The 20536-nt window shown below is 34.7% G+C and overlaps 3 protein-coding genes and 1 pseudogene across 3 annotated transcripts; all 4 read right to left on the bottom strand.

Moving 5' to 3' along the window:
• Window positions 1-164: 164 nt before the first annotated feature.
• Window positions 165-10938, bottom strand: LOC125870885 (uncharacterized). The gene is made up of 11 exons (XM_049551433.1): window positions 10522-10938; window positions 8650-8961; window positions 8460-8568; window positions 8277-8370; window positions 6339-6426; window positions 6162-6245; window positions 3131-3224; window positions 2963-3050; window positions 2717-2822; window positions 2534-2626; window positions 165-1078 (listed from the first exon to the last, which is right to left on the bottom strand). Exons 1-11 carry the CDS (start codon window positions 10711-10713, stop codon window positions 683-685), a joined length of 1656 nt encoding a protein of 551 aa, XP_049407390.1. The 5' UTR covers window positions 10714-10938; the 3' UTR covers window positions 165-682.
• A 2712-nt stretch (window positions 10939-13650) lies between these two features.
• LOC125870897 (fasciclin-like arabinogalactan protein 12) lies at window positions 13651-14491 on the bottom strand. Its single transcript, XM_049551446.1, has one exon. It carries the CDS (start codon window positions 14452-14454, stop codon window positions 13735-13737), a length of 720 nt encoding a protein of 239 aa, XP_049407403.1. The 5' UTR covers window positions 14455-14491; the 3' UTR covers window positions 13651-13734.
• Window positions 14492-16777: 2286 nt separating this feature from the next.
• LOC125870958 (fasciclin-like arabinogalactan protein 12) lies at window positions 16778-17559 on the bottom strand. Its single transcript, XM_049551514.1, has one exon. The coding sequence runs from the start codon at window positions 17545-17547 to the stop codon at window positions 16804-16806; it is 744 nt and encodes a 247-aa protein (XP_049407471.1). The 5' UTR covers window positions 17548-17559; the 3' UTR covers window positions 16778-16803.
• Window positions 17560-18828: 1269 nt separating this feature from the next.
• LOC125870016 (F-box/kelch-repeat protein At3g23880-like) lies at window positions 18829-20536 on the bottom strand (annotated as a pseudogene).

Genomic DNA, 20536 nt, shown 5'->3' with positions numbered 1-20536 from the left:
TGGCCCGCTAAAACAATACAACAAAGATATCTCATTGAATTCACGATGTTTTTTCCCGTCAAAGGGTACATTTCAAAACCTCATACGAGTCTCAATTCAAGTTTCACTGGACTAAACTTCTGGTTCAGCAAACGAATAATCACTGAGTCATCTTTCTGGACAACTTGCATAGGAAAAATTTCATGAAAAAAATGCCTTCAATAAGCTTTATCAGCCTCATACGCCACGGCCAAAATATTGGACAGGGCAAAACATGAGGTAATCCAATGCAAAAATGTCAACCAGCAGTTTCTATGAAAAATTGCCTACAGAGGAAGAAAAAAGGAAAGAAAAGAACAAAAGGGGGAAAAAGGAGGGGCTGGGAGAGTTCTAGGAGGATGGGAACTAGAAATTACGAATCTCAAAGGCAATGTCGATTATTTCAGCCCATCAGCTTAAATATTCTTGTTAAGCATTTCATACTTACACGCTAGGTACACACTGTTCTTCCAACCTTGTCTTGCTCCCAGCAGCATCTTCATTGTTCGCTATACAATTGGTCAGTTAATCTCACACGCAACCTCATATCATGTGCTTATTAGAAATGAGCAAACTAATTGAAGAGCAGTGAATGGTAGTATGTACGAAAAGGACCCCCACTTACTGCATCCTCTACTTTGCAACCCGTTGTATAATTGTTATGTCATTGGTTGTAACTAGAAGAAAGAGTCTTCCCTGATAACGATGTCTTCTCCTTCAGACTAGTACTCAATAAAGAATCTGAGTTGCTTGATTGGTTTTCACTAAAGCCTGGTCTCATCCAGATCTTAATGTGCCCTTCCCGGCAGACAGTAAGCACTGATTCATGAGTGAATGTTAAACCAGAGAGCGGTTCAGTATGAACACGGTGAGTAACCAGGGGTGATATTTTTGGAATATCTCGCATACTTGGAGCAGGTTGCAAAGTACCCACGGGGCAAGCATTATCCCAATGTGATGACTGACTCCCGGTGCTGAAAGTTGGAGATCCACCAAGAGGACGGCGCATTGGTACTACAATCTCATCCATTTCCAGATCCCATAGAAGTAATTGTGTGTCCTGCAAAGACATGTCAAGTTTGTAGACAGTCAAGCAAGGAGATACAAGGTAGGTAAACCCTGCAACTGACCGTAGAGCTATTAACAATAGTATCTTATCAATAAATTATAAGTGACTTCGCAAATTCTATGCACATGAAACTATGAAAGGTACGACTCAAAACACCATCATCACTCTCGACTGTTTCTCACCTACATTAAAAATAATTTGGAACTACATTTTCAGTTTGCTTCATCTTAACCACCGAAACAGAGTGATGCAAATCAAGCAGACCTTATGTTCGCCCATAACAGAAGTATCGGATAAGCATACTAAAGAAGAGAAATTCATCAGCTTAGCAGACTCGCTGTGAAGCTCAGCGCAAATACACTACCAGCTACGAAATACCAATTTCATGACATGAGTGAAAACAGATTTTAAAATATATTTTTTATAAATATACTTAGTGAAACTTTCGGTCTAACATTACTACGCTGTTGAGAGGATATCTCATTTTTGCGGAGCTCCAAACTCTGAGTAATTTTAGACCATAGCCAAAAATTAAATGGCAAATTTGAACCTTTTTTTCTTCAAGAATTTGGATATGCGAGTCCACCCATTTCACGCTGGAGCATTTTTAATGGCAAGGGAAATATGACACGATTTGTTAACGACAAGGGTATGAATGGACCAAAAGTGTAACGGAAGGAAAAATTGAGCAATTTCAGATAGTACAGGGTAAGTTTGGACCTTTTCACAATAACAAATTACAATTACAAAAAGATATTCACAGAATATTCTTTAAGATGCACACAAGATTGAAAAAAGATATGTTAAGACATTTAAAAATCAACCAGTTCCATTACCATCTATTCAAGGAGAGGATTAAATTTCATACTCATATTTTAGACGGACTAACTTAAATTTTCAGTACCTCAATTCAGGGAATTAAATTATTCGGCTTGGTACAAAATTCAGTCCTCAGATATGAGTTTTATCAGAAATCCCCTAACATCAATTCAAAAGTGACTAAAAATATAGCGATAGCTATGAATATAGATGGAGAGATTTGAGGAAGCAAGTCGCAGAAAAACAACCTATCACAAATGAAATGCATTGGATGCAGAATGTTTAGACTTCATCACAAACAAAAAACATAATCACTTGGTACATCTGAACAGGAGTAATCTAAGGGTAAAAGGACTGACAATCTTGAACATGCAAAAATTCCCACTAAGGACCAGAAAATGAAATATAATAGATACAAAAGCCTGATCAGAGGGATAGGTAAAGTTCTGTTCAGTTCAGACTTAAGAGGGAAACAAGAAGATCAATTTTGATTTTGATTTCTGTTCCTTCATTGAGCAAGTTAGCAAGATACAAAATTAAATTTAACTCAGATGAGATGTTCATCTTGAGACATGAATCTAGTTTTAGTAGTGATTCATGCAGCCTTATGCTTCATATAAACAATACCTGACCAACAGAACCAAATCGGTAGACAACATTTTCATCCGTGGCATCTGAATTTGGTGCTGACCAATATGAATCAAATGCCACTCCGCTTACCTATCAGACAAGAGTCAAGACAGTAAGGCAGACTTGAATTCCACAGAGAAGAAAAGATATGTCATTCTTATTTATCAGCTACAGACTCACCCAAGAATTGTGTCCCTCACCCCATGCAACTACTTTCCTTTCTTCCATGCTCCAAACTTGAACTAGGTCATCTTCTCCACCAGTTAAAATGTACTTCCCATCCATACTGTCAGTTTATTCACTCTCAGTAAGACAACAAGGAGTTTTTATTTTCTTTNGGGGGTCCTAAGTTCAAATTTGAAGGCAAAAGCAAATTCAAGACACAGACATATCTTGTACCTAAAACACCAAACACCACACACTCACCTCCATGCACAACACAATAGAGCACCATAGTAGCTTTTCCCACCGCATATAAGCTGTTCATTTTTATAGTCAAACACTCTCAGATAACCTGCATTTAATTAGCCATTATTAACAATCAAAAGGACAAAAGAAAACGATCCAAAAGTAGTCATCAGATGAAGAAAATACCATCTCTCCCTACAGTTGCAATATATGCCCCATCATTTGAGATAGCAATGCTATTGATTGAACCTTGACAAATATGCCATCTAGCTATAGGATTCTGCACAAGGAAAATACAGAAAGAACTGTAAAAAATGAACAGAATCAGCTTGTAGCATATATGGCGAAAAGGTTCATTTTTTGTTTATAAAAAGATGAAACAGGATACCACATTTTGTTTTTTGCTAAATGGAAAAACATGTCAGATTAACATATAAGACGATATTTAAAAACAAGGATTATATTATTTCAAATAATCACAACTTGTTGAAAATTATTTGTCTAAAAATAGCCAGCCACAAAAAGTATACAAGGGAGAGGAGGTGGGGCTTCTATTACCAAGAAAGATAAGTGCCTAGATACAGTGATTGGAGGAAAAAGGTATATCAGGAAAATTAGACAATAAAATAGTTTGTGGAAGGAATAAACTCCATCTGGTTAGTTCTCCACTATATCCTTGAAATAAGGTGGTGAATAGGAGAATTGCTGCACCTTTGAAACACCACAGCAATGGCTGACAAGGACTAAGTTTTCTGGTTTCCAGAGAGAGAATTTTGCAGAACCGATTTGTTGGTGGTGATTTGACAAGATAATGGCAATTTAACCGAACGCTAATGCTTGAAAAATTGGGCTACCTTAATATGTTTATACCTGTGTGTTTCACTTATTCTTGTTTTATTCTTCCCAGATGGCAACAATCCATATATTGTCTCAATGTGCCACTTAGCATATAGAAGTAGTAATACAGGGCCAAAGGAGGAAGAGAGGAAAAAAGACAGATGTCACAGTCGAAAATAATAGATTTGGATCAAAAAAGAAGAAGAGGCTCCATAAGAGAATCAATTTAAGAAAAATGGATAATTGTCCATTTTGAAGTACGTGAGATACAAATCTAAACCCCATCAAATAAAAGAATGTCTTTGCTTAGAATAGGCTCGAAAGATTAATGAAACTATTAGTGAGGAGTTAGAAAGGTCTAGTCACTAGCATTGTGCCTATGCCTTGAGAATGAGGCTTTTAATAATGGGTTCATCATAAAAATATCAGGACCAATGCCAAATTCGCTGGCTTCACGCACTGCTTTGAAGTCCTAAAAGGGGATTTTAAACTTGGCCAAATCAAACTTCAACCAGTTAAGCTAAAAACTATACAATCAAGTGCAATAACTTACCTTGTTTCCTCCACTATCTAAATCTATAATTTCACAGGAATATATGCTGAATCGTTTTGCTCCAATGACATATCAAAGAAACATGAAAACTATGAAGCATTTTGCACTGCAACAGCTTACTGCGAAAAATGCAATTGCAGAACGAGTACATCCATTACTCTTATGCAGAAGAATCCACTGTTTGAACAAATAGATACATCAGCTTTACCTTAACTTTGACTCTCTTCTGGATTTTCCATGTCTACATTTTCAACTTTGTTGGTAAATTTTGAACAGCATACCATGATCCAGTCTAATACCGTTGTACGCATACAACATGACCCTCTCAAATTAACACAACTAACAGAGAAAGGTAACTTCCAAAGGAGCAAACAACAAAGTTTGTTTAAATCATGTGGAAAAAGAGCCGCATAAGGGCAAATTGCATCTCAATTCTCCCGTTCACCCATCTGACCTTCAACATAGACAATACCTCAAAGAGCGTATTTTTAAGCACACCGACAACATTTACAATTGCAGAACATGGTTGATTTGAACCATGCTTCATTTCTCTAATGATAAAAGAACTAATGTACAACATATAACTACACTTATTAGAAGTACACCCCCACATATCAAGAAGTAATAATTAAAGAAATATATGCCCTTCTCCCATCATATTAATCAAACAGAAGGAACATGTGTGTGTTTTCTGATAATTATTCTAATTTAAATGATTTGAAAAGAACATAAAGAAAAGCAATAAAGTATTAGTAAAGTATATACTTATCAAAAAAAGAGAGTAAAACATGACATCCATTAGATATATAATGTAAATACAGATTTTATCTGATTGCACAAGATACTTTTTTATACAGAGTAAGAAATGATCATATCGGACTGACAGGGTGCAAGGAACATACAATAAAGGGTAAAATGAGAGATCACCTGAAATGGTTTAGTCATATCCTATATATATATTTTTTTTGATGAAAGGGAAACCCGCAGCCGCTACCTTTTGGGTGCGCACAGGGTGAAACCCCCGTTCCTATGCAATAGCTCGCAAACCACATAGGAGAGGTAACCCGTATTAGGCAAGCCCGGTGCGACAAACTCAACCCAGAAGGCAAACCCCTTGCTTTTGCTGGCAAGGGATTTCGAGCTTGAGACCTCCAACATGGAAGTCCCAAGGCCAAACCACTGGGCCACCCCGAAGGGTAATCATATCCTATATTGAACATCATAGACACCAGCATAGGTGGGGCAATATGATGATCTAAGGTGATGAAAGAGGAACAAGGTGATGTAAAATTTATGAATGGAAGTTATCTTAGTATTACCTACAACCTATCCAAATCAATGCTTATTTAGCTAAAAATGATGAAATGGAAATAAATAGTACATGTAGGCGATAGCAACTAGTTGAGATTTAAGGCTTCATTATTGCTTTATACTTGCATCAAGTCTACCGTCTGTCAAGTTACCAATTTTTTTTTTAAAAAATGTCCAACGTCTATCATGAGTCTTCTTATTCTTTTGTTCAGGTAAAAGACTTGTATATTGGTATAGGGTTAAGTGTAAGGTTCAGAGAACCTCCAATATGCTTTACGAGTCAAATTATTTAGTATTGAAATTAAATGAACCTAAACACCATGAAATTGATGCACAGATCCATACAGCCGACCACCAAATACTTTGAGAATTAGGTGTGACTGATCTCAAAAGATAAACAAAATTGGCAAATGATTGGAGAAAACAAGAGACTATTGTTGCCTTATTTCTCAGTATACATATCTCTGGCGAAATATTAAATCTGCAGAAAAGTACTACATCCATAAGCATGAGTACCTTACTATAGCGTGCATGGGAAACAGAAAATTGAGTTTGATCCTTGATGATTGGAAATGAAGGATCAGCAGAACCGTCTTTGCTCTGAGAAACAACAAAAGGTGCACATTGGTCTAACTGAAGTTGGAAACATGAGAATTGGATATTAGTAATACACCATTTAGATTCAATATTTACCTTATCGTAGACATAAAAATTTCCATCCGCATGAGCAACAACAAAAGCCCCATCACTGTTAGGCACCCACGCGATACTAGTACAACGACTGGTGTTGAATGCAAAGGAAATTGTTAAATTGGCAAATAAATCACTCTTTTTTTTTTCAGGTTATCAAAACCACCTCTTTGTTTTTTGTGTAACAATCACACTTAAAATACTAGCATGGCCAGATATTGCATGAAATTGAATTTGAAATATTCAACAAGTGATGAACACAATAAACACTTAAAATGAATTATAGATCTTCTGAATAGGGAGGGGTAGCCTAGTGGTAAAGAGTCTCCTCCTCTAATCATAAGGTTGGGGGTTTGAGTCATCAAAGGGGCTAAGTGAGATTGACCAAAGTCATGTTCCTGGTAGAGGATTTAAGTGGTGGAGTCTACTGTGTCAAGAAGATAAAACATATTCTTAAAAACCCCTTGACGGAGGACACACAACAAAGGACATGTGTGGAATACAAGTATTTATATAATATAGCAGTCTTTCCAATGTCACCAAATTATCACTATAAGTCGTCCCCAGCTAACCAGCATGAACTAACAACATTTTTGAACTACTCGTACAGAACTATAAAATATTTAACAATTTCTTATCTAGTTTTAACTTCTTTTTTTTATGACAAGGGAAACCCGCAGCCGATACCCTTTGGGTGCGCACAGGGTAAAACCCCCGCTCCTATGCAATAGCTCGCAAACCACATAGGGGAGGTAACCCGCACTAGGCAAGCCCGGTGCGACGAGCTCGACCCAGAAGGCAAACCCCTTGCTTTCGCTGGCAAGGGTGAGACCTCCAACATGGAAGTCCCAAGCCCAAACCACTGGGCCACCCTGNGAACTTGAGACCTCCAACATGGAAGTCCCAAGCCCAAACCACTGGGCCACCTCGAAGGGTTATCTAGTTTTAGCTTTCTCTTTTAAAGAAGAGATGAAAGGAGCTAAAGATTTTTGTTTGTTCCAGATTTCCTCTGTCTAAAAGATGGTGCCTTCAAGATCTTACCCCTCTTCTTTTTTCTCTTTTTTTTTTTTTTGAGAAAGGTAACAAATATCTTAACCCTCTTCTTTTTTTCTCCTCCACTGTTTTGGGGTATCTTTGCATCTCCTTAATGCCCTTGCTTATATAGAGACTTTTTTGTTCAAAAATAAACCTTTCTTTTCAACGTCAACTTCTTGATTCCTTGTGAGGGTCCTGAAAAAACTCAAATCATATTTTTGTTTTCATCCTCATACTTCATACACTAATCTACTTGTCCTCCCTCAACTCCGGGGAGGGGCAAGTCTGAACATGGGAGGTGTCAAAGTATTTAGATAGTCCAGAAGAGATAGACCGATAATTAACAAGACATACATTAATAAGCTAATGGGATTTTCGTTTAAGATTATTGATTGTTTTCTTAAAATGTTATTTTGAAACATGAGATGGAGTGCCGTAGAGAACATTTCGTAATCATAAATGCCATTTAATAAATGTACTGCAAAAGCAGCATATTTTCTGGATGATACAACTATGATTACCAATTAAATATGTAATTTCTGACCCCCATAAAATGGGAAATAACCAGGTCAGTGGCACTTAATTCAATGACGGTATTATGCCAATCAGCAAATGAGGCTTCTTTTTATATAGAGTCAGCAAGATTAGTTAAAAAGAACATAAGATTCCACCTTTATCAAAATTGAAAGCTATCTACTACAAGGGAAAATTTAGGGAGCTAACAAGGTATACTGACCCTCAAAAAGCATATATGACGCATGCCTGACTAAATATTCATCTATTTCAAAGTCAACTACAAAAGATGTCAAGGAAGCCTAGGTGTATAAACATTATTCCCCAAAGACAAGATAACAACAAGAAAGCATTTAAGATAATAACAATGACGATTTTATTTGAGAGCCTTGCCTGTTGTTGACAACTCCATCCTTGTTGTAATGCTGTGCCCCAATAAGCTTCTTCCCAACATCTTGTAGTTGTTGCCGTAAAGATACTGAATAAACTGCAAGTGTCAAAACAGACAGATTGAAAAAAGGAACCTACTGGAAGCGGTAAATCATATGTCACATAGACTGATGTAACGAAATTTACCATCTCCAGAATTTAACCCAATGAGCAAGTCATGTCCTTCCTTTGCATCTGGATCAAATGCATGGCAAACGGGGTTTGAATTGCTGAAATGTATAGACTTTATAGGGTCCTATATTGGACAGTAAATCTATCATAATCCATATCATCAAATCTACCATCTCAGAGAGAGAAATATGTTGATGAGCTTTACCTTATCTCGAGAATTCAAATCACTGATAAAAATTGCATCACCAACATTGAACACTAAATAGGTTCCTTTGCCATCAAAATTTGAATTACCAACAGAATTACTTGAACTTGACACCCCGAATGATCCAACCCTACCACTCAGACCACCAACAGACTTACCTCCACCATTTCCTCCAACAAAACTAAGTGTTTTACTACCATTTCCACCTAAGAACCTTGCTGCAGCTGACCTAACACCACTGCTCACTCCAAAACTTGATGATGATTGGGGCTGCGCATGCGCCGGTTTATCCTTGAGATGAGCAAGGGTGACCTGAAAATCAAAATTATTTTAGTATTATCTCAACAATGGACTCTAAGTTTGGAATAAAAAGACCAATGGATTCTAGATTTGGGCCGAAAAGTCAGATAATGAATTCTCAATTTGGGGTGAAAAGACACAAAAGAATTAAACCAATTAACTGTAAAAATTAATTGCTCAGAAGTTCCCAGCACAACTAAGTGGCAAAAATCTTGAAATTTTGGCAGAATGAAAACAACAATACCCCACAAAAACTACCTTGAACTGAAAATTAACCTTCCTTATATATGAAAAGGCTATGTTCGGGAATGAGACTTGACTGATCCTCTAGGTAACCTGCTACATCCACAAATACAGGTTCCAAGTAAACTTAAAGTGACCTCTTTTTTCTGGATTTTAGGAAAAGGATGGTGTAGGTGCACGAACCTCCATTGATCCACTACTCCACCCTAACATGTTACATCCACAAATACAATACAGGTGCCAAGTAAACCTACCCCAGCCTTGGTAGGGCAGATGAACTCACAGTAACTGTCTGATATTAACCCATATTAGCTAAACCCCTTCTAAGACTTGGCTCTAAAATCCAATTTTGAGCATCTTACAAACCGTTAAAGTTGAAATTAACATCAATAAACCCCCCAAAAAACATATCTTGAAATTGAAATTAACCCATTTTCTAAAGGGCTATGCCAGGGTATTAGCCTCGACTGATCCACTGGATAACCCGCTACAGGCACAAATATAGGTGCCTAGTAAACCTAAAGCAACTTTTTTTCCATCTTTTTTCTCTTTTGGGGAATGGGTGGTGTAATGGCGCGAACCTCCATTGATCCGCTTCTCCACCTCTAACATGCTACATCCACAAATACAATACACGTGCTAAGTAAATCAACTGCAGCCTCAAGGTCGCATAACTAAGCTCCCACTCACGACTCATGTAACAAGCTATGCCTATGCCAAGTAAGAAGTGTTGAACAATTGATTCATAAGGACTACCATTGTATAACCATTCATCAACGGATGTTGCCGCTTCCCAGATTGGGTAAAAATGTAAGGCAGATGAGCTCACACTAAATGTTTGAAATTAACCCATATCAGCCAAACCCCTTCGAAAACTCAGCTCAAAAATCCAATTTTGAACATCTTACAAACCGCTAAAGTTGAAATTAACATCAATAAACACAATTAAGAATGAAAAAGACAAGCAACTCATCAAAGCTTAAGAGCTAATCGTTATACCTGTTTTACAATCTCTCCATGAACATAATGAAGATATCAAGGCAAAACAACAAGTAGTGGTAAAAATCTAAAAATAAGGAAAAAGAAACGACAAATAGTTAACTCTGGGAAAAGGGAACAACTACTAACTAACCTTCTACCCTAATCCTCGAACTCATTCTAAATATTTGAAATTAACCCATATTAGCCAAACCCCTTCTAAAACTCAGCTCAAAAATCCAATTTTGAACATCTTACAAACCACTAAAGTTGAAATTAACACCAATAAACACAATTAAGAATGAAAAAGACAAGAACCCACGAAATCTTACGAGCTAATCTTTATAATACCTGAGTTACAGTCTTTCCATGAGCATAATGAAGAAGCCCAGCAGGGTGAGTCTTCTCATACTGAAGCTTGTATCTTCCTTCTGGGGTTTTGAAATACGTCTTCAAACCAGGTGATTGTGCGTTGTTACTGTTGTTGTTCCCCGGTACCGATGAAGACGACATCGAATTATTACTAATCCCAGAATTCATCATTCTTCACCAAATCAAAAAAAAAATAAAAAAACTTTTTTCTCTGTTCCTATCAAGAATTCAACATTTGGGGTTTATGAGATCATTTAAACAATTGATTTATGAATCTTCTTGGGTGTCAATTGCTTCTAGATCAAGTGTTTTGGGAAGGGTGATATTGACTTTTTTTTCCACCTATTTCTTCTTCTTCTTCTTCTTCTTCTTCTTCTCCTTCTGCTGCAATTCCTTTTTGCTTTTCAGTTTTTTTTTTACTTCTTATTTCTGAGAGTTTGAGATTTAGTTGGATTAAGGTTTATGTTTATGTCTAATTTGGGATTTTAGCCTTTTGGGAGTTTGCAAACAAAATTAACAAACTTTCAATTGTGTCCCTTTTTAAGAGATTGGGTTTAATTTTGGTCTTTGAATTAGGGTCGAAGGTTAGTAAGGTAATAAAATATTGTCTCGCTTTTTTTAACACTTTGTTGGAATAGTTGTAATGTATTGTTTTAATGAATATACAATGTTTAACTGAATTATATCGTTTTAATTTCTGTTGTTGTATAATGTCACATGTTAGCAATTTAAAGGACAAATTTGGAGGAAAAAAAGAGAGGGTATAGTATGAGATAAAGTTATTATAAAAGGTAAGATAAATGATAAAGTACGATTATTAAATAATAAGTAAAGAAATAAAATAAGGTAACGATACAATCACACTAAATCAGTCGTTACATAAAATGAGATTTTTGTTGTTAGCTGAAGTATTAATCCTATAATTTTATATATTTAGTTATTATATTATTTCATTATAGTTATGGTTCCTTTTTTATTAATGATTCTTATGTTTTTCATAGTATTTTGATTTGATTTTTTTATTTCTATTTTTCTCTTTAAGTAAAAATATATTGAAAATAACTTTTATACCTCTTCTAAGATAGAATAATATCTATGTACTCTCTATTTTCGACAACAGAACTTTCATCTCCAAGCTTCCAAGTTCTTCTCATTAGTGGCTTAGAAATTAATTAAGTAATATTTCAAAAGAAAACATGTATTTCACTTTTAAGAAAAAAATAGAATTATATGAATGGCAACTATTTTACAAATTTGAAAACTTATCTTATCAAGCTAATAAAAAATTATTTCAATACATAATCAAATAGGAGTAATATTTTATTTTATTTAAAAAAAAATTCATATCCAAACGATATCTTCTTTTTGTTCCCCTCAATTGTATGTCTTAAAATATCAAATCATCCAAAAACAAAGAGAGATAAAAGCAACAATGATGTCGTTGATAAAAGCAACGGTATCTTCTTCTTTAGATATCTCTATTTTACTTTCACCATTCAATTATTTTTACGAAGCTGATTGTTTGAATGAACTTATAATTTATGATTTATAATTATGATTTTTATTATCATGATAAGAAAAAAATTACATAAATACACAACTTAAGATATCATAATTTCTAAAATTCTCTATTATTTTTAAAAAAATACAAAAATCCCCTCTCGAATACATTCCATTAAGTAAAATATCATTTGCAATGTATCGGACAGCCAAGAAATGTATCCGAGAACAATGAAAAATCCAGAATGAATTGAGAAAAAATTCGGAATAAGATGTAATTAGCTCTAAAATATATGCGATTTATGTACTTTATATTAATAATAATTCATAAGTTATATGAATAATTGAACAATACGTACAAGTTTTGCTCATTCAAACTAGTGAACAATTTGTACCAAAGTGATGCTTGCTCGATATTTGTGAATAAGATGAGCTTTAGCCCATCCAAACATACTTGTGAATAATTTTGGAACCACAGTTAGGGGTTTTAGATGTGAAGCTAGGCTATAGTTATTTTAAATAACTATTATCAAGTCTAAATTTCAAACAAGTTGAAGTTAGGTTATAGAAATTCTCAATGTTTATATTGTTCCATTAAAACTCATATAATTTTTATTATATGTACTTGACAAAATATCTCACATGGGAAGGAAGTCAGATAATTTATTTATTTATTTTGTATAAAAACAAACGGAATGAGAAAAGGGCATAAATAAAAATAATACTTCATCCGTTTCAATTTATGTGGTACTTTTTCGATTTTGAGATTCAAACAAGTCTATCTTTGACCGTAAAATTTTCATATACTTTTTAATTATTTTGAATTGTCAATTATTGTGATTTATAATACTTTTTACGTAGATTACAAATATATAAATTTCATTTTAAAATAATTGAAGATTCTACACACAAATTTCCGATCAAACGTAAACAGTTTGACTCTCAAAAAATAAAAGTGTCACATTAATTGAGACGGAACGACGGAACTATAAAGTAGGAAAACAAGGGGGCCTATATATATGTGGACTGTGGTTCCTTTAATATTCTTTGGTGGAGGTTGCACAATAAAACAATAAAGATTCTACAAACATGATAAGAATTACATAATATGTCTATTTTTCATAAAACTAATAAAAGATTCTACAAACATGATAAGAAATATACATAATATGTCTATTTTTCACAAAAAATAGAGTGGACAACTACAAGTGGAATTGATGTTGAATTTTCTCTTCCCTTAAATTATCACTTTTTGACTCACCATTGGTATTACTAAAAGAATTTCCAATTAAAAAAAAATTAAATGTATAAAGAAGTCAAGAAAATTTAATATCTACTATCTAACATGTATATATAAAAAGTATATAACGTTAATTTTCCAACGAAAGAAATTCATATAAACTTTTAGTGCCCCTAACTCCACAACAAACATACACTTTCCTTATAGATCCAACATATCCTTATGGTTTGCCCTTATAGGATTTGGTCGCTCAAGATCTTTGATCTTTATTCAGACTCGATAAAATATAATCCACTATAACTTTTTTGTTATATACCTCTTGAATACAAATACCAAACTATAACCAAGATCAATTCTTGAAAAAAAAAATATAACACTCAAAATTCATTTCCAATGAAATATAGGTAAAGAATCACAAGCATACATGCACACAAATACTAACATGATCATATTTATAAACTCGAAAAAAATGCAGTAGAGAACAAGAAAAGGAAAATCCCCCCTTTGTACATTCCTTGAAACAGAGAAGTAGCAGAGGAAGCATCTTGTTTTGATGAAGAATCAGAGGATCCTGCTTTCTTTTTCCGCGTTATAGGTGTTGGTGCTGGTGCTGGTGCTGGAGGAACAAAGAATTGTAAAGGAAGAAGGACATTGTCTACTTGATATATAGCCAAATGGTTATCAGTATATATTGTATTTGAAATACTTGCATTCACAATTCCTGTTGTAATGTTTACTGAACTTCCTATTGTGGTTATATTAATCGGAAACTCTCTATCTGTTGTTCCTCCAGCTTGTGTTCTTAAAGGGTTGCTAGCAGTTTGGAATTGAGTGAGTGAATAGTATGTAGGAAGGATATGGAATTGGATAAGTTCAGCTTTTTGTTGATCTGTAAACGAGTTCAACGTGCCTGCTTTCATGTTTAAGAATGCATTATCTGTTGGCACAAACATTGTGATCCCATTGTTGGAATTGTTGAGTTGTGAGGTGATTTCATTGAGTTGTTGTGTGTTTTGTAGTAGACGGATGAACGTTGAGCATTGGCCTGCTTTTTCGAGGATCTTTGTCACGTTTAATGGAGGTGGTGGACCTGGAGCTGGAGCTGGAGCTTGTGCCAAAATGCCAATGCATTTCAAGAAAAAAAAGAACAAGATCAAGAAAATGTGTTTCATTATTTTTTTCTTTTTTTTGGTTCAATTTGTTAGATGTTGTGGAGGAAGAGTTGTATAATGTGTTATTTATATGTTGAGAGGATAGATTTCTTGTTTTGAAAACAATGAAAGAAAAAGGTTTGTGGGGAATTTTGATGGAAGAAAATTGAGTGTAAAGTTAGGTGAAAGAGTATAATTTAAGGTGAGAAGGAACATCATAGGTTTTGATAAGCTCAGAGCAGCTGCTAGTTTGCTTCTGATGGGAGGAAAAACAGCTGGGAATAATGGAGGTGAGTTTCTGTGGGACGGGAGTGTCGGAGCAACGGTAAAGTTATTCCTGTGTGATTATAAGCTATGATGTTCGGACTTCAAAAATAGTAATCCATTTGTTTTAATTTATATTTAAAAAGTATTTGGGTAAGTTTGTTATAATGCTGGGAATAATGGAGGTGAGTTTTTGTTAGATCTTGAGGGCCAAGAGCATCGGAGCAACGGTAAAGTTATTCCGGTGTGATTAGAAGCTATGATGCTCGGATTGTATAAAATTCGAATGTGTGTCAGATCCTTCTAACATAGTAGTTCATTTTTTAAATTTATATGTCCTAGTTACTGTTTGGGTAATAAAAAATGATTCTTTCTTTTATCATAACTTTTTCAAGTACTTTTTAAATATAAGTGTTAATTTGGCTTATAGTACTTGTTATGTAGTTTGCAAATATTTTAGCTTTTATTTCAAAAAATAATAATTAGAGATTCCTATGCCTGAACTCACAAAATTAGTTAATCTGATCCTCATATTCTGAATCAAGTCAAAATTAATTAAAACAAATACATTTTTAGGAGGATAAAACACAAGTTTGAGAACATTTTTGGTGAGTCTTAGCAACATAGCTTATAGGTCATGGGAATCAACCTTATCCCCCTTTGGTTGGGTGTGACTCTTCTTCGGATCCTATGTGAACATGAAATACTTACGTGTATCGGGCTGCCATTTTTGTCAGATACTAAGGATCCTATGGGGAAAAATATGCAAATGCAATCTTAAATCATTACTTATGGTTATGGTGGGACAGGAGGGCTAATTAAGATGTAATTTCAACAGTCACAAACTCACAATTAACAAATTATTGGTACAACTAATGAGATTAATGTAAGATTACAACTTGTAATCCATTAGACAATTGCTTTTTTGGTTATTAGGTATGTGTTTTACAATTCAAATGCATGATAAATATAAGGCATAATACATATATTGGACCCTAAACTTGGCTTCAAATTTTAACTTTGACCTCCAACTTTCATAGTGCACAAACACACACTTTAACTATACAACTTATTAATAAATAAACACGCGATTTTTGGAGGCAAAGAGCGTGAAATGCAAACGCTCCCACGTGTATTAGTGTGCCACTCAATGGCTGCCAACTAATTAAATACTTTACACGTCCATTTTAGAACTAAAAAAAAATTAAAATTACTTTTAATTAATATAGAAGGGTTATAGCTCTTTTTCCACAATGACAAAAAAAATTAGAAGCCATTTGCACTAAATATGAGCACAAATCGTTTTAAAAGAGAGGAAAAATGTTTTGATTTGAAAGAGGGGGAAAGAGAAATGAGATTTTGATTTGGAAATATAAAGATATTATATAATAGGGATTGATTAAGGGTAGATTTGTCATTTCAACATTTTTTTTACTGTTGTGGGCCTCAAAAATTACTCCTAACTCGCGTAAAATACGTGCACATCACGCGTTTTGCCAGGTAGAACACGCGTGTTTATTTATTAAAAGGTTGGATAGTTAAAGTGTCTATTTGTGCACTATGAAAGTTGGAGGTCAAAGTTGAAATTTGAAGCCCAAGTTTAGAGTTCAATATATGTATTATGCCTAAATATAACACTGCACAGGTAGATACGTACAACGCCTAATATCCATCTTATACATGAACTATTTGCAAGCGGGAAAATGGTCAAATTTACCCGTGAGTCCAAATTTGTCATCCTTTACTATTAGGGATCAAATGTGTCCTTGTAATTCCTAAAATGGAGGACTAGATTTGCCTTTGTTTTCAATGTTGGAAGCTTAACACATGGTGAATGCCACGTGTCCCTCTCGTTGAGTCATACTTTTTAAACGAACAAAAAATATGCACCTTTCATATAGTTTAGGGGTAAATTTGACCTGACATCATGGGTGCTAACTTTCACCATTTGAAAATAAGCTCAAAACTTGTCCATGCATTAATGGTAATAGATTATATACTAATGTTTTAGGATAATAATTTTTGCTTACGTACCAAACCAAACAAAAATTACAATTGAATGGAATAACAACAATTCATGCATAACAATAGCAAAACTTCAACATATTAGCTAACATATACAAAACAAAACACAGCCAAGAAGAAGAGAAGTTCGCGAGGCGAGTTGATTACACCAGAAGAAACAGAGGAAACAGAGTCAGAATCCGACGAATCATCATTCTTTTTAGGCTTAGGTGGTGAAGGAGCTGGTGTTGGTGCTGGAGGGACAAAGAATTGCAATGGTAGAAGTACTTTGTCCACTTGATAAATAGCTAGTTGACTATCAATGTAAATCGTATTCGAGATACTTGCATTGACAATTCCAGTTGTTATATTCACTGAAGTTCCATTTGTTGTTATATTGATAGGGAATTCGCGGTTACTAGTCCCACCGGCTTGTGTTTGCACCGGGTTGCTAGCAGTTTGAAACTGTGAAAGTGAGAAGTATTGAGGGAGAACATGGAATTTGATCAGTTCTGATTTCTGTTGATCATTAAAAGAGTTCAAAGTACCTGCTTTCATGCTCAAAAATGCATTATCTGGTGGTACAAAGATAGTGATGCTGTTGGAGTTGTTGAGTAATGATGTTATTTGGCTGATCTCTTGAGTTGTTTGTAACAAACGAATAAACGTCGAACATTGTCCTGCCTTTTCTAGGATTTTCGTTACGTTAGTTGGGCCAGGTGGTCCCGGAGCAGGAGCCGTAGCTCGAGCTGGTGGTGGAGTTGGAGATGGAGATGGACCTTGAGCCAAAATGCCAATGCAGTGGAGAAACAAAAAGAGAAAGGTTGACACTAAGTTGTGCTTCATATTTCTTCTTTTTGGTTTAAGGTTAAGTTGAAATTGCTCTGGTTGTGGCAAAAGAAAATTACACTACTTATATAATAAGGGCGTGACTTAGTGATCACTGATCAATGAAGTGCACGGTTCTCAAGTTTAAATCACTACATAAAAAAATTATCTTTAGCCGCAATTAATTAACAACAATAGATCAATTGCCGCTAAATATGTATTTTTAGCGGCAATTAACACTCTTTGTATATGTCCCTAAAGGCTTTAGCGACATTGAATCTAATGGTACTTAACTAATGCCGGTAAAGACTTCAACACTCTTTATTAATGTGTCTATTTATTGCCACTAAAAGTTGTTTTTGTTGTAGTGAATCTTACCGGAGACAAAAAAAATACTAGGTAATTTTTTTTCATCTGTGGCCTTGGTAGTCAGAGTTACCCAAAATACTTGTGATGGTAGGAGGTAACATGTATTTAGTGGATGCGCGCAAACTGAGCCAAACACTGAAGGCATCAAAACAAAAAAAGAGAGAAAAGGATGGAATAAAGGTAGTGGGGTATTGGGAAAAAAGTAAAATGAAGGTGATGTTTGGTGAAAGGTTACATGTAAGGTGAGCAAGTGGATTAATAAGATTTTGATGATGTTATAGCAGCTTTTATTTGCTTATGATGGAAGGTAAACAAGATGGGAAAAAGTGAGGTAAGTTTTTTCTTTGAAGTTGTGAATCCCATTCTCTATTGTAATTTTTTAAAATGGTTTCCCACCTGATCTGGTATTCGTATTGGAACTCGACTAAATCAGAATTTGCACGAAAAGTTCCATATTAGTAAAACACTTTCTAACAAAGACAAATCTATATCTAGGAGTTGAATCTGATCGAGGTCTATGATTAGGAAAGAAGAATACTTACCACTCGATCAATAGTCATTGTTGGTTAATTTCTCTATTGTGATTTCTGCAGGGTGCAATCCTCAACAAGAATCTTTCTAGTTGGAACATGTACTCAATTGCTAATCATAATTGATACAAATGGTGGGACAAGATGGCTAATTTAGTTGCAACATCATTGGTCACAATCAAAAATATATTGGTACAGCTAATGATAATGTAAATGCAATATAACAAAGATTATATATCAATTAGTTGGTTATGATTTTGGCAATATCACTGCATGACAAGATAGCACAACCAAAATTTAGCAGTTGAAGGTAGAAATACTCACTAGTTTGTCACTCTAACAGTAAGACATTACAACTACGCCTCGGTTCCAAACAAATTCATTAGAAAGAGAAGTTGAATTACATGATCGTAAGTGATTTAGGTGAGATGAAGCTCTCTGCATAAACAATTCCTTGCTTATGGTAACACATGAACATTGAGGGCTTAATCGGCGAAATGGTCCTCTAGATGTAGTGAATTTAGATCAAATACATCCGAGACGTTTGCAGTGTAGTAACACTTCACAATCTGCAAACATATATTTTGGTATGATTGAATGAAAAAGATTAGTATCTCGTAGTTTAATAAAGTTAGTCCAAGATTCCCTGACACCATAGTCTTTCATTACCCACAACTTAAAAATGCAGTCCTTGTCCTCCGCCCAATAATGATATGAAGAATAAAAGCAAAGCATTCCTCTCAATACTGAAACACCATGGTCATGAAGTGGTAGCACGAGCATAGATCATACATTTGCTCCAATAACAGTACCTCTTCATACATCTCATTTGAAATATTAAATGAAACGGTAATATAATATTCTGAGTGTAACTTACCAAGCCAATGAAATGCTCCATGTACAAATGCCAAATAATCCATACCACAATCCTCAAACCCATAACACACTGAACGCCGGTAGGATAACCAATTCTTCTCCAGGAACCACTTTTTAGACAGAGAAGTTCAATCGAAGTATTGAACTATCATCTGCATTCAAGTTAATTGCAAGGATCTTATAGTCTTTACTAGTTGTGTCATATCCCATTCCACATACATAATATGCCCCTCGAAAGTCTAGATGGGAAAGTAGTATTGATTCTCTTGTGGACGGGTTCCACAACAAAAGTTCCTCATAGAGTCTTTCAGAAGATTTATAGAGTCCTCTAGAAGAAACAAGAATAAGAACCAATCCATCACAAGAGCAATGTATTATGACATTCTTTGGTTTGCAGCTCGAAGGCCAGTCAAGCTTTAGTTGATCCTCAACCACTTGAACCATCGATAAAGAAGTAGAGAAGTTATACAGATCATTCTCATTATAGAATGATTCGGTAGTAAGAAATTTTTGGGAATTTTGGTCATTCCTGGAATGAATATAATGTTTCATCCTAAAGTAAGTATCATTGATTAATGAGTTCCAAAATTTTGAAACACATTTGAACCTAAGAAGAGACCAAACAAGTAACCTGCTGAGGATGTCCGTCAATACTTCCTCTGGTAAGTGAATTCCTACGACCTATATAGGACAAGTAGAATACATGGAGTATATCAAAACGAAGAAGTACTAAAAAAAAAGCTACAACAACTAGAGTTAGTTCAAAACAAGTTTTCAAGCAAGAATACCACTTAACAATTGTAGTTCCAACAATTGTGTAACTACTGATTTGGTGTAATCACATTATTAGCTTAATATTTTATTTCTTCTCATTTTGTGTACCCTCCCTATTTTTCTATTGTTGATGCATGACATGACATTATGTAATAACTAATAACAGAGAAGTATAGAATCTATCCAAACGTTGTATTCATTAAAACAATAAAGTACAGTACAATATACAATATGAAATAATAAGTAACAACAATCCAATAAGTTATTGGGAATAACAATTGAAGTCAATTCTAAGTAAGTAACAGCACCCAGAAATCAGAACTCACTTTTGGTTGAATAATAATTTGGTTGAAATGATTAGTTTTTCTTGTATTTACAATGGATTTCTTCTTCTGTATCTTTGCTAAATTTCTATGCCGATTGGAGGATACAGACGACTTCTTCTTGTTTTGTGCCAT

Source organism: Solanum stenotomum, chromosome 7, assembly GCF_019186545.1.
Source record: "Solanum stenotomum isolate F172 chromosome 7, ASM1918654v1, whole genome shotgun sequence".
Taxonomy (NCBI): Eukaryota; Viridiplantae; Streptophyta; class Magnoliopsida; order Solanales; family Solanaceae; genus Solanum; species Solanum stenotomum.
Note: the sequence above shows the minus strand (reverse complement) of the source record. Positions and strands in the feature narration are given on the sequence as shown.

Excerpts from the sequence above, each read along its gene's own strand:
- LOC125870958 (XM_049551514.1), bottom strand. The coding sequence starts at position 17,547 with ATGAAGCACAACTTAGTGTCAACCTTTCTCTTTTTGTTTCTCCACTGC.
- LOC125870885 (XM_049551433.1), bottom strand. The coding sequence starts at position 10,713 with ATGATGAATTCTGGGATTAGTAATAATTCGATGTCGTCTTCATCGGTA. Across the intron at positions 3,051-3,130 it reads TGCAACTGTAGGGAGAGATG|GTTATCTGAGAGTGTTTGAC; the intron begins GTATTTTCTTCA and ends AATTAAATGCAG. Across the intron at positions 2,627-2,716 it reads GTGAGGGACACAATTCTTGG|GTAAGCGGAGTGGCATTTGA; the intron begins GTGAGTCTGTAG and ends CTTGTCTGATAG.
- LOC125870897 (XM_049551446.1), bottom strand. The coding sequence starts at position 14,454 with ATGAAACACATTTTCTTGATCTTGTTCTTTTTTTTCTTGAAATGCATT.